Below are 12,777 nucleotides of genomic sequence, written 5' to 3'. Positions count from 1 at the left end.
CATTATTGAAATGAAAATAGTGGCCATTAAACTCTATTTGCACGCGCGCACGTGCACGCGCACACACACACACACACATACAGGTGAGGATCATACACTCCATTGCTGGTATTTCAGTTACTAAGCTTTGAACTTCCTCAAAGTTTATTTTGCTCACTTCTTTGAAACCAACTTTTTGAATGCAAAGAGTTGCAGCTTCTTTGAGCGAAACTCTTGGAACTGTCTGGAGATAAAATCTCTGTCAGTGTTAAAATCACGAATGGAATGAAATACAGCTAGCCAGTGTTTTTACTGCAATTGTTATAAAGCCCCCAATGCTTTTCACAAGAGAGAAAGCCACAAGCTTAAAATCCTAACAGGAAACCTTGCTGAGATTAATTCTCCAAGGAGTTATGTCTCTTGGATAACAGAATAGTAGTGGACTTTTTGTACTAGTCTGGACAAGTTGGGTGCTCATTTAATTGTACTCCATTAGTATAGCATGACTTCCAATTATAGCAGCTATGATCCAAGCTACACAAACCATGCAATGGTAGCCTTACTTACCGGTAATTAAGTTGCTTGACCTCAGTCGGAAACAACAGTGGAAGATGTTTCCCTTTACTTTCCCCCCACAACAGCTCTTTCCTTTCAGTGAAATGCATGATGTTGTAGATCGTGAAACCTGTAGACAAAAGCTTGCTTTCAAACATACATGATGGATAAAGGAGTAAATGCCCCAAATTCTCCTAGAATCCCAAATGCTCCCTCCCAAACTGTTTGGGTTAAAGAGACATTGGCATTTGCATGCAACATGCTTGCTCAAAGTGTTTTTACAAGCTAGTACGAGCGGCAGGAATAATAATAATTGTGTAGTATACTTAATAGGCTCTAAAGCCCAATTAAGAGGCCTATACTCCTCACAGTAAATTTAAGTGTCTGTGTCTTGATAGCTGTGCCTGCCAGGTGTGGCTTGCAATTAGGCTATCATTTCTTACAGCTCCCAGAAGATTCTGGCACACAGAGTGCTTGTGCTCAATGCATTATTTCCGCTTGCCACTTCTTAAATGATTGCCACATGAAATGGGTATGTGGAGATGTCTGCTTCAGCAAGCTGGTGCTGCTTGTGTGTTCTGCGTAACCTGAGTCCAATGATGGAGGTTGTCAAGTGTTATGTGTGTTCCTTTAGCTGACATTGCTACAGTGATATGTGACAAACCCGAGAAAGCACAAGTGATACTTGAGAACTGTGAACAAAAGAAGACACCAGGACTGAAGATGATAATTCTGATGGATCCTTTTGATGCCACATTAAAGGAAAAAGGAGTTTCCCTGGGAGTTGAAATCTTTTCATTACAAGAAATTGAGGTACAGGGTCCCTTTTGCTTGACAAGTCTACTCTTGAGAGAGGTTGAAGCAGGCTTCCTCAACCTTGGCCCTCCAGATGTTTTTGGCCTACAACTCCCATGATCCCTAGCTAGCAGGACCCAGTGGTCAGGGATGCTGGGAATTGTAGTCTCAAAACATGTGGAGGGCCGAGGTTGAGGAAGCCTGGGTTAAACCTTCTAGAAACTGCAAGTATGTATGTTCATCATTGTGACATCTTTTGGGATTTGGCTTTGAGTACATGCTTAAATTTTGAGTAAATTGAGTAAATTTACTCAATCTCCCATTCCATGTGGGAACTGAATCTTCTGAAAAGTGTTGAGCAACTTCACTGGGTGGATATTAAAGCATGGCCATAGTATTCCTCCCAAAGCTGCAGAGTCTAATCAAATTGCTTGGTATCTTGCCCTTCTGTTTCCACATGTGGTTTGTTTGGAGAGGAACAAACCATGAGTGCTGGTAGGCAAATAACATGAAATGAACCTTTGGTTGGTTTGTTCCCCAGCATGCCAAAGGATAAAGGGGGAGAAGCACACCAGGGACTTTGAGTAGCGCGCACCAACATGCTGCTTGTTTATATTAAACAATAGTACAAAATAAACTATGGTTCAATGCAGTGATGGGAAACCTCAGGCACAGGGGCCAGATATGGCCATCCAGACCTTTCCATCTAGTCTTCAGGACTCTTCTTAGAACTGTCCTTAGCCACACCCTATACCAGTCCTGCTTTGCATTCTCCTTGAATATTTTTGCCTGGATGGAATGTGTCCTTTAACTCCAACAACACTTCCTGCTTGTTTGGGTTGAGAGGTATGTGTGTGAGTGAATAAACTAGGTGAGATTACACATTTCATATGCTACCTACATTTGTCTGTGGTCCTTGGGATGCAAAAGACTCCCCATCCTTGGTTTAATGTGCCATGCGAAGTTGGTCATTGACAATTGTTGGGACTGTGACTTGGCTGGACAGCAGTGTATGTGTTGGGCAGGTTATCTTTGCCACAATATTCATATTTCAGTTTCACCAGTGATTCTGGCCTTGCACAACTTCCAGTGTGGTCTCCAGTCCTCTTTCAATTTTTTATCCTTAATACTCATGCTGATCCTTCTATTCTTGGGCTTTTCTGTGCCATTTTTTTAATTAAAAAAATGCTATAAGGGTGTATCAATAAATAGCAGTGCCTACAATCTATTACGCCCATACATTGCACAGCTTTCCAGAGTAGAATTCTTTTTTCTTTCTCTAAATACATTTTTGTAAACCTTGAAAAACCAGTCACCGAACTTAAACAGAAAAAACAGTGGAATTATTCACAACATAAGTTGATTGTTCTGTGTCCTGCGGTCTTAGAACAGACAAAAGGTGGGAGATTGTGTGTGTGTGTGTGTGTGTGCGCGCGCAGATTTGTTTTTTTAAAACACACACACCCACCCACCCACACACACACACACACACACACACACCCCTGCATCTTGAGGGAATTAAAAGATGAATTTTCAGCTAAATACGTGCTCTCTCTCCCTCTGCCCATTCTCAAGCCTTGTCTTAATATCTAAAGTGCTATAGCTGCATAGCTATTGTTGGGATTTCTTTCTGCAATCATAAATGCTACAAATGGCTCTTGTCTATCTAGATTAATCTCAATTTACATTCAGACCATCACTTCATACCTGCCCCCAAACCACTTCAGAACATCTACTTCTTGAGCTACCCTGTAATAGTTATCACCACTGTCCGCCACAACTGCCCCATTCCTTAGTGGCACTGCTTAATTGCTCTTGCTTGTTTTCCTACAGATGCTAGGAAAACACAACTTCAGCAGACCAGTTGTAAGTACTCATCCTCTATTTTACTCAACCAGTGAAGTCTATTTACTACCATGTGTGATTTTAAAAGCTTGAACCCATTTTGGACTCAATTGTTATCTTATTGCAGCTTCCCAAGCCAGAGGATCTTGCCATAGTCTGTTTCACCAGCGGAACAACAGGTAAATAACTTGGTAGAACATCAATAGGCATCATCTTTTGTGACAAAAGGGACAAACGCTAATCCTATTTTTAGATTTTAAGAGTCGCCTGAAATGTTGGAGATATTGGAGCCCATCCAGTTACTGAAACAAAAAAAAGCTCCAGCCATAACCACTCATGCCAGAAGCATTTGAGGGGTTTTCATACTTGTATTTATGCCGTGTAATATGTTCCTGATGTGTTTTAGTATGCAAAGAACTCCTGTTGGTTTTTCTTTTTATTGCTTCATGCTGCCTGAATGGGAACTTCAGTTTCACAGGGTGAAATTTGGACTCTTCTCAAGGAATGTGGAGAGGGGGCAATGATAAATTTCTGTGTCCCCTTGATACTTTTATAGGGAGGAAGAGACACAAATCCTATTAAAACTGATGATATTGAGGTGAAACTGTTGACAGCTCTTCATAGAATAAGACTGCCACACAATTTGGGAGGGAAGCAAGGAAAGAGAAGTAGCACTTAACATCATTTTGAGGATTTCCCACTGGGCCTTCAAAAATGGTTATTTGATGCAGAAATTCCGGGGGCACTTGACTCTACACCTCTTATTCTGACAGAAAGCTTGCATGCTATCTGTAATAGCTAAAACTGGCCTGGTTAGCAGTATTGCATGCCTGCCTCAAAAAGAAATCTATAGGGGTAGATTTTTATGCTGCATTTTATGATTTTTAAACCATGAAGTTGTGTGTTTTTTAAAGCTGCTTTGAGTTCACACTTAGTCCATACTTTCAAAAAATAATAATAATGAAAGGAGTGTTCTTGTTTCATGGTGTTCAGGTTGCCTGAAACAGTGTGTAGTTCAGCTCTTAAATTCCTGGTTTGAGCTGCAAATTTGTTTGTTTTTATGTGTGTAGGTAACCCTAAAGGAGCCATGCTAACACATGAAAGTATTGTTGCCAATGCTGCTGCGTTCATGAAGACTATAGAAGTAAGTGACCATATGCAAAGGCCAAGCTGACTAATTTGGTTGGTCAGGCTGCCGACAATCAAACTCTACATTTTTGCATGTTTGTAGAACTGGAGCATCATTGTGACACCGCCTGCTTCTTTTCTTACAGATGACAAGTCCTTGTGTGCCATCGGATGTATCGCTGTCATACCTTCCTCTAGCTCACATGTTTGAGAGAGTAGTGCAGGTAAAACCCCTCTCTTAAGTTCCTCTTGCCACTCGGAGCAACTGTGTGGTGCTTCTTGGGTCTCCTCAAAAGGTTAAACAGTGGCACGTGAGTGGCTTAGCCACTGGCTGGCTCTGTAAGCAACCCATCTGGCAAAAGGATTGTGGTCCTTCCTGCTTAATGTGACAACAAGGTGTGCTTGTATATCATGATAAATGTTGCAAGCAAGATCTTGAGATGTGGTGTGTGTGTGTGTGTGTGTGTACATGGAAACACCTCTCAAACTTAGCTTGAGGAACACAGTTTACAGCAATCCATTTTTATATTCTGAAAAAGTTTTTATTTAATTAAGCTTTTAATTAAATTAAGCTTTTAATTAAATAAATGCCCAGTGTTCCCAAAGATCAATGAATGGAGGCTACTGACATCTAGATGTTTTAATGGGTAGAGGTTGAACTGGCAGATTGGGAATGGGGTCTCAATCCTAGTACCTTTTGCAGTATATTTAAGGTCTTCCATGGTTACTTTTTAGACTGTAATGTACAGCAATGGAGCAAAAGTGGGGTTCTTCCAAGGAGATATTAGATTTCTTACTGATGACATGAAAACTTTGAAGCCAACTATCTTCCCAGTGGTGCCAAGACTGCTCAACAGGATCTATGACAAGGTAAACATTGTACCTAATATAAAGCTGCCTCCACTTGAATCCTGTTAAGTACAATTGCAACTGGGTATATTATGCTTCTATTTAAATTTTCCATAGAATAGTTCGATTAGAATCCTTGTACCTTCCCAAGTTCCCACGCCACCAAATCCTGAAACCAGAAATGGCAAGCTCACCCCAAAATGCCACAGGGCTTTCTCCTAAACTCTCCCATGTCCCATCATGGCTTTAAAATCCATCTTAAGGTTAGAGGGCATAATGACTGGATGTTTGGGAAGGGCAAAGAAATGGGGTCACCAGAAATGAAGAGGTTAGCCCACATCCCCTTTAGTAGTACAGTGCCCTGATTTCTTGCAGATTCAAAGTGGTGCCCAAACAAACTTCAAGCAGTTATTGCTCAAAGTTGCTGTAGCCAGGAAGCATGCTGAAGTGAAGCAAGGCATTATCCGAAACACCAGCATCTGGGACAAGCTAGTCTTCAATAAAGTTCAGGTACGTGCTCCCCTTTTTAGACTTCAGAACCAATGCCACAATACCTTTCGCCGGGGTGCCTGTGCTTACATTCTTCTCTTCCCTTCTCCACAGGAAATCTTGGGTGGGAAGGTGCGAATCGTAGTCACTGGAGCTGCCCCCATATCTTCACCTGTCCTAACGTTCCTCAGAGCAGCCTTTGGGTGTCAGGTGAGGGCAAAGCCCCCATGGGTTTCTCCACCCCAAGGAAGCGAATTGGTTAGCTTGAAGGTTCTGTTAGTGGCATTGCTGTGGCACCTGAGAAATGAAAAGTGCTGCCGTTGGTTGGGCGATGAACCGATATTGGAAGCTCAGCCATGAATGTAGTTGTGGACTGTGCAAATGTTGTTGTAACCTGCTCTTTATCAAATATTTCAGTGCCGCAGAAGGGCAACCATGGAATAAAAATAACAAAGAAGGCAATATACAGAAAATGAGAGAATACATGAAAACAAGTCCAAAAATAACAAGCACATTAACACTTCAAAATGGAACAATTCGTTTGCCTACAAAATATACACTCACTATTAAAATCAAAATTATGGAAACACTTCCATAGTTTCCATAATTTTAATAGTGAGTGTATATTTTGTAGGCAAAATTATGGAAACACTTTGGAAAAAGTTCCAACTTTATCAGATTGGCAGTGCAAATGACTGGAATATGTGGAAATAGTGCAATTGACTAACAGACTAAGAGGTAATACAAGACAATCATTGATTCAAAAATGGGATATATAAGAGATCTATAGAATAAGAAACAAGCAAAAGAGTTCTAATTGTTGTAAGAAAGTATTAAAGTACAGAAAGGGTAAGGTAATAAGTACATTCATCACCAGAAAGGTTATATGCATCGGGAAATGATAGGAAGTCGCAGGTGGCGCTGTGGTTTAAACCACTGTGCCACTTGCTTGGACTTGCTGATTGGAAGGTTGGCAGTTCGAGGCCTCACAACAGGGTGAGCTCCCACAGTTTGGTCCCAACTCCTGCCAACATAGCAGTTTCAAAGCACGCAGTGCAAGTAGATACCTTCTCTCTGGCGCGAAGGTAAACCACATTTCCGTGCTCTGCTCTGGTTTCGGTGTTCCGTTGCACCAGAAGCGGCTTAGTCATGCTGGCCACATGACCCAGAAAAACTGTCTGTGCACAAACGCCAGCTCCCTCGGCCTGTAAAGCGAGATGAGCGCCGCAACCCCAGAGTTGTTCACAACTGGACTTAACTGTCAGGGGTCCCTTTACCTTTACCTTCATCACCAGAAAGGTTATATGCATCGGGAAATGATAGGAAGTCTAGTCTACATCAGCAAAAAGATAGGAAAAAAGAGATTGCATAAAGTTAATTTAAATTTAATTTTTGTAAACATATATAAGATTATTAGTACATGATAGTTTTCATCTTTGTATATTGTGTATGTTATCTATGAATTTCACTAAAGTATTTAAACTGGGGGGGGGGAGAGAGGATTATGGAAAAACTTCACAAATAATCCAGTCCTATAGGCTCCACTTCTGAGCAACACCCCTAAGTACCACCGACCTCAGTGGATCTCTGTCATGACAGAACTTGCCTTGTTCATTGAATTGTTCATGTAGACTCCACGTTGTCATAAAACAAACCCATCAAAACTGCAACTGGAACTAAAGGGCGCCATCTAATTAAATATTTGTCTTCCAAAACAGATCTTTGAAGCATATGGCCAAACAGAGTGCACAGGTGGCTGCACATTTTCATTGCCGGGAGACTGGACGACTGGTATGCTTTCTTAAAATTCCAACTGTGGCTGAAGACTATGACTTGGGCTTCAGTTGGCTTATAGTTGCATATAATAGATGGCCAGCATGAGTTAAAGAAACATCTTATGATGGGCAAGGTAGTATTGGATGAGTTGTATCTGCTGTGTTTGTGTGGGCCAGGGGGAGATGGGAGCTTTCCTTTGGCTTCTCTGGCTACTTTGCAGTTCATCCGGCTGCTTTCTTCTTTCTATGTAACTAATCACATAAATATGGGGGGGGGGCAACAGGTTTTTGCATCTCCTGCATTTAAATATAACATCCTTCCGTTTACTAGCAGAATGGGCTATACTGGCAAGATGAGTTAGACTTAAGACAACTTCTAATCTGATTATTCAGAGCTTGCTTTTCTGCTGTGGAGGTGGGAGAGACTTTTATAACCGTTTACGCTATAAAAGGGGATTATGGAAGTTAACAGTTACTTCAATATGTAAGTGAGGAATGGGTTGATACAACAACAGCCACTTTTTGCCCTTCTTCGTATGCACCTCCGTGGAATTTTGGCGATTTTAAACAGCTGCCAAGACAGGTAAAGAAGGGAGGATTGTACTGAGAAAAAAACCTACATTTTCTGCCTGGGTGTTCTTCTTTAGGTCACGTTGGACCCCCCCTAGCTTGCAACATTGTAAAACTTGACGATGTTGCTGAAATGAACTACCTTGCAGCCAACGGTGAAGGGGAGGTAAGCTCCTTTTTGTGATGTAGCATTCTGTGAGCTGAAGTTTAAAATAGATGGGGTCTAACACCTATTTTTGTGTGCCTTCTATAGATTTGCATTAAGGGGCCAAATGTATTCAAGGGTTACTTGAAGGATCCTGAGAAAACTGATGAAGCGATTGACCGAGATGGGTGGCTTCATACTGGGGACATTGGGAAATGGATGCCGGTAAGTTGGTGGTTAGTGAGGCAGCTTGCTGACTACTTTGCACAGAACAGTATGCTGGCTAATTCCAGATTGCACCATTTGGAATTCTGATGCAACTAACCCACTTCCAACAAAATGAAATTGTGGACTAAAATATGCTTGAATGTGAGATAACAATTGCTTGACATGACATCCTATAACCTTCCCACAAACATACAGTGGTACCTTGGGTTACAGATGCTTCAGGTTACAGACACTTCAGGTTACAGACTCCGCTAACCCAGAAATAGTACCTTGGGTTAAGAACTTTGCTTCAGGATGAGAACAGAAATTGCGTGGCGGTGGCGCAGCAGGCCCCATTAGCTAAAGTGGTACCTCAGGTTAAGAACAGTTTCAGGTTAAGAACGGACCTCCAGAATGAATTAAGTGATTAACCCGAGGTACCACTGTACATGGATGAATTCTCAATAAAACAGATTATCTAGAAGTGGCCTCCATTTTGGTCTCCAAGCTTTTCTGCATCTGGCTGTAGAAAATGACTCCTAGAAAGGATACTTGAAAGCGTTTAAAATGAGATTTGCAGTAATTATTCCCCTGCAAAGATAGGAAGCTATTCCTGCAAAGCTTGGCACCCAAACACAAATCGGAAGTATAATATAAAATAAACTTCACAGTGACTCTCGGTATGTTGCAGCAGTAAGCATTCCCCATGTATCCTTCAAATAGCAAGATAAATTAATGCACCCCAAAGTGTGCATTCTACTACAAGTTGTGAAATTGGTGGTGGATAATACAGCCAGAGGGCATGCTTTCTTGCATATAGTGCACTGTGGATTAGGAGAGATGAGGCACTAAGGACTCTCCCAAAAGCTACTGATAGGGTTTGTTATGAATGCACCATTCAAAGATTGAATTACTGAATATGGCACCAACGCATTATTCTTAAAGCATTCTACTTGGCCTCCATTTACATTATGCATTTTAAACCCTATGATATCACTTTAAGCAGTCATGGCTTTCCACAAAGAATTCTGGGAGCAGTGGTTTGTTAAGGGGGCCAAAAGTTGTTAGGAGATCCCAATTCCCCTCACATAGCTGCAATTCCCAGAGTTCCCTGTGAAGAAGGAATGATCATTAAACCACTCTGGGAATTTTAGGCCAGTGTGGTGTAGTGGTTAGAGTGTGGGACTAGGAGCTGGGAGACCAGAGTCCAAATCGCCACTCTGCCATGAAGCTTTCTGGGTGAATCACTGCCTCTCAGCCTAACCTACCTCCCAGGGTTGTTGTGGAGATTAAATAAAGAGTGGGAGAGCCATGTACACAACTTTGAGCTCTTTGGAGAAAAATGTGGGATATAGATTTCTATTCCTGTCTCCAAACTTGTTTTTGTACTTTTTGCAGAGTGGTGCATTAAAAATAATTGACAGAAAAAAGAACATCTTCAAGCTAGCTCAGGGAGAATATATTGCACCTGAAAAGATTGAAAACATCTACCTCAGAAGTGCTCCTGTAGCACAGGTCTTTGTGCATGGAGATAGCCTACAGGTAAGTGTGCCATGTTCAGAGCTGTATCTTCAACCACTGTGCTAACTGGTTTCTAAGGCCAGACAGTTCAATCAGAATGGTCAAGACACACACTGCTGCTGAGATGGGTGACTTGCGGGGACACAATGAAGACCTAATGGATTGCATGATCATAAAAGCTGACTTCTTTATAGTATGACACGACATGTTGGCCCTTTGGCCCAAAGATCCAAGGGAACTCAATATGCCCAAGTGGAAATCTTTGGGAACGAGTACATACAACACACCCACACCCATTTTTTTCCTGGAGTTTGAATGTTCATTCTTCCTACAGTCATTCTTGGTGAGTGTGGTGGTTCCTGATCCAGAGACCCTTCCAGAGTTTGCAGCAAAGTTGGGAGTTAAAGGTTCGTTTGAGGAACTCTGCAAAAATACAGTAAGTGCCTTTCTCTCACTTTGTGAAGATCCAAGTTACTGAAGATAAGAGTTCATTCGGTGAACTTGAAGGGGAAATTGTCTGATTGTAAACTGGATTTCAGAGTTCGATAATAAAAGAGCCAGTTTGCCTCTTGACTCTCACTTGGTGTTTGGATATGCAGTTTTGCATGATGAGTCTTTTGTGCCATAGCACATAAACTTGTAAATAGCTGCTTCCTGCTAAAATTATTAATGTATACCCAATCCTACAATACAGCCTACTAAACTAGATTTAAGCAAGGTAGCTTTTAAATCAAGATGGGAGGAAATTGGATATGTGATTAGAACAGTTATTCTAAATTGTGTGTTGGCAACCAAGGCTGGTATAGTGGGTTAAGCGAGAGGAGCAGGCAATTATTATAATTACTTGTCACTGCAGTGAAAGTTTTTACTTTAGCAGCATTTTCATGTCTGAACTTGCATGTTAACTTCGTATGTATCTTGAGTATGCTGTTTGATTAGAAAGTTGTGCTAGTAAAACTCCCCATGTTCAAGCTTAACGCACACATTTGCTGAGGTGTGAACAACTGCGTGTTAAGAAATAAGACAGCAATCCTGGAAGTGAATTTTGTGTGAGTGCAGTATTTAATTTGCATATAAGCTCTCCCTTTGAGGTTTTTTAAAAGGCTTTTGAGGCAATAGTCCTTGTTTCTATTTTTTGCTCACAATACTTGCTAAGTGCATGGCTCTGTGAGGGTCTCTTCCCACTCCACAACCAAGCCACACAAATTCCTTAAGAATTAAACTGCTTTATGGTGTCAGGCTTTAACAATCAGCGGATTGGGCAGCAGTGGGTGGGAAAGAATGTGTGTTTGAGGTCTATACATTTCTCTCAGATTTCTAAAATCTAGTGCCTTCCTTAGCCTGAATGCACAGAACTGAACTCATTAAAATTCCAAGAAAGACTTTCTAGCACAATGTGAGATTTGACTCCTGAAAAGTACTCCTGCAGAACAAATGTGAATTCATTCCATAAAGTTAAGATTCGTAGAAAGGGAAAACCATTGGCTAAAAATACAGTGGTGCCTCGCAAGACGAAATTAATTCGTTCCGCAAGTTTTTTCTTCTTGCGAGTTTTTCGTCTTGCGAAGCACGGTTTCCCATAGGAATGCATTGAAAATCAATCAATTCGTTCCTTTAAAGCAAGGGGCAGTGGGGAGAAGATTGCTTCTCCCCGTTGCCTGCCCCGCAATCTCCAGGGACAGAGGGGAAGGCGCGTGCGCCTTCCCCTCTGTCCCCACTTTTGAAGCAAGGGGCAGAGGGGAGAAGATCGCTTCTCCCCGTTGCCGCCCCTTGCTTCAAAAGAGGTCCGGGGACAGCGGGGAAGACGCGCTGCGCTTCCCCGCTATCCCCGGAGCTTGCGGGGCAAGCTTCGTTTTGCGAAGCAAGCCCATAGGGAAATGCGTCTTGCGAAGCGGCTAAGAAAACGAGAAACTCCTTCGTCTAGCGAGTTTTTCGTCTTCCGAGGCGTTCGTCTTGCGGGGTACCACTGTATTCCACAATCATGCTGACTGGGATAGAGGGGTGACTTACATCAGTAACCTGCTTCTGGAAGTCTCTATTCTTCACCTTGTTGCTACCATATATAGGTTAGTTACTGGTAAACATAAATCTGTTAAGATATTATGGGACTACTTGCATCGTTTCCAGGTCTGAAATGGGTTTTCATTTATGTAGTCTTGGTCTCTAAAGGCATTAAGATAAACTTATAAGTTTTTCAAACCCGCTGGTTTAAATCCTACCAATATATTTTCTGCTTCTAGGTGGTGAAAAAAGCTATCCTGTCAGACATAATCAGGTTGGGGAAAGAAGCTGGCCTCAAGTCATTTGAACAAGTGAGTATGCAGTTTGTTCAAGGCTATTGCTGTTAAGTGGCTTCAAAGAGAATGAACTCTTAACACAAATCTCCAGAAGTAGAGAGACGGGTTTCTGCATACTCCGTTTGTGTTGGAAAGAAGCTTGAATGCATAAAACGGCTTATAAAAAGATTTAAATCAGCACCATAATGTTTCCATAGTGCTCTGCCCTTATCCCTTTACAAAAGGAATTGAGTGTGTCAGAGATACTGGAGGAATAAGTTGGTCTTAAATCTCCGGACTTCTGTAAATGTGGAAATTTGTAAAAGTGAAAATTATAAATAAATAAATCTCTGGACTTCCAAGAGGTTTCAAAGGTATCTTGTCATCCTAGGACATGTAGTTCAGATTTCTATCTCAAACTTTGATCTCTGACAAGTCCAGAGATCTGCTGCAATGCCTCTATTGATGTGGGGCAGGCATCCAACAACCAAGAATTATCACACCAGAAATCTGCATGATACACTCCATACTGTAACAAATGGTTATAGCACTTTGCTCCTAAGCAAAGGGGCACTTGGTGTGTTGTGAAATGGTGGCTGTCAACAACTAGCTCTTTTGATACAAAAAGAAAATAGGGGTGGGG

The 12,777-nt window shown here is 41.7% G+C and overlaps 1 protein-coding gene across 3 annotated transcripts in view; it reads left to right on the top strand.

Annotated features, from left to right (window-relative positions):
* The window catches only part of ACSL5 (acyl-CoA synthetase long chain family member 5), a 31,178-nt gene that overhangs the window by 17,432 nt on the left and 969 nt on the right, over window positions 1-12,777 (top strand). For all 3 annotated transcript variants that reach the window (XM_081863037.1, XM_081863038.1, XM_081863036.1), the window contains exons 7-20: window positions 1,169-1,347; window positions 3,163-3,195; window positions 3,302-3,353; window positions 4,245-4,318; window positions 4,449-4,526; window positions 5,038-5,172; window positions 5,527-5,661; window positions 5,755-5,850; window positions 7,359-7,431; window positions 8,063-8,151; window positions 8,239-8,355; window positions 9,736-9,879; window positions 10,193-10,294; window positions 12,099-12,170. In XM_081863037.1, the coding sequence (XP_081719163.1) occupies window positions 1,169-1,347; window positions 3,163-3,195; window positions 3,302-3,353; window positions 4,245-4,318; window positions 4,449-4,526; window positions 5,038-5,172; window positions 5,527-5,661; window positions 5,755-5,850; window positions 7,359-7,431; window positions 8,063-8,151; window positions 8,239-8,355; window positions 9,736-9,879; window positions 10,193-10,294; window positions 12,099-12,170 (1,379 nt within the window). The remainder of the gene's footprint in view (window positions 1-1,168; window positions 1,348-3,162; window positions 3,196-3,301; window positions 3,354-4,244; window positions 4,319-4,448; window positions 4,527-5,037; window positions 5,173-5,526; window positions 5,662-5,754; window positions 5,851-7,358; window positions 7,432-8,062; window positions 8,152-8,238; window positions 8,356-9,735; window positions 9,880-10,192; window positions 10,295-12,098; window positions 12,171-12,777) is intronic.

Source organism: Podarcis erhardii (genome assembly GCF_964252035.2).
Source record: "Podarcis erhardii genome assembly, chromosome: 5".
Lineage (NCBI taxonomy): Eukaryota > Metazoa > Chordata > Lepidosauria > Squamata > Lacertidae > Podarcis > Podarcis erhardii.
Note: the sequence above shows the minus strand (reverse complement) of the source record. Positions and strands in the feature narration are given on the sequence as shown.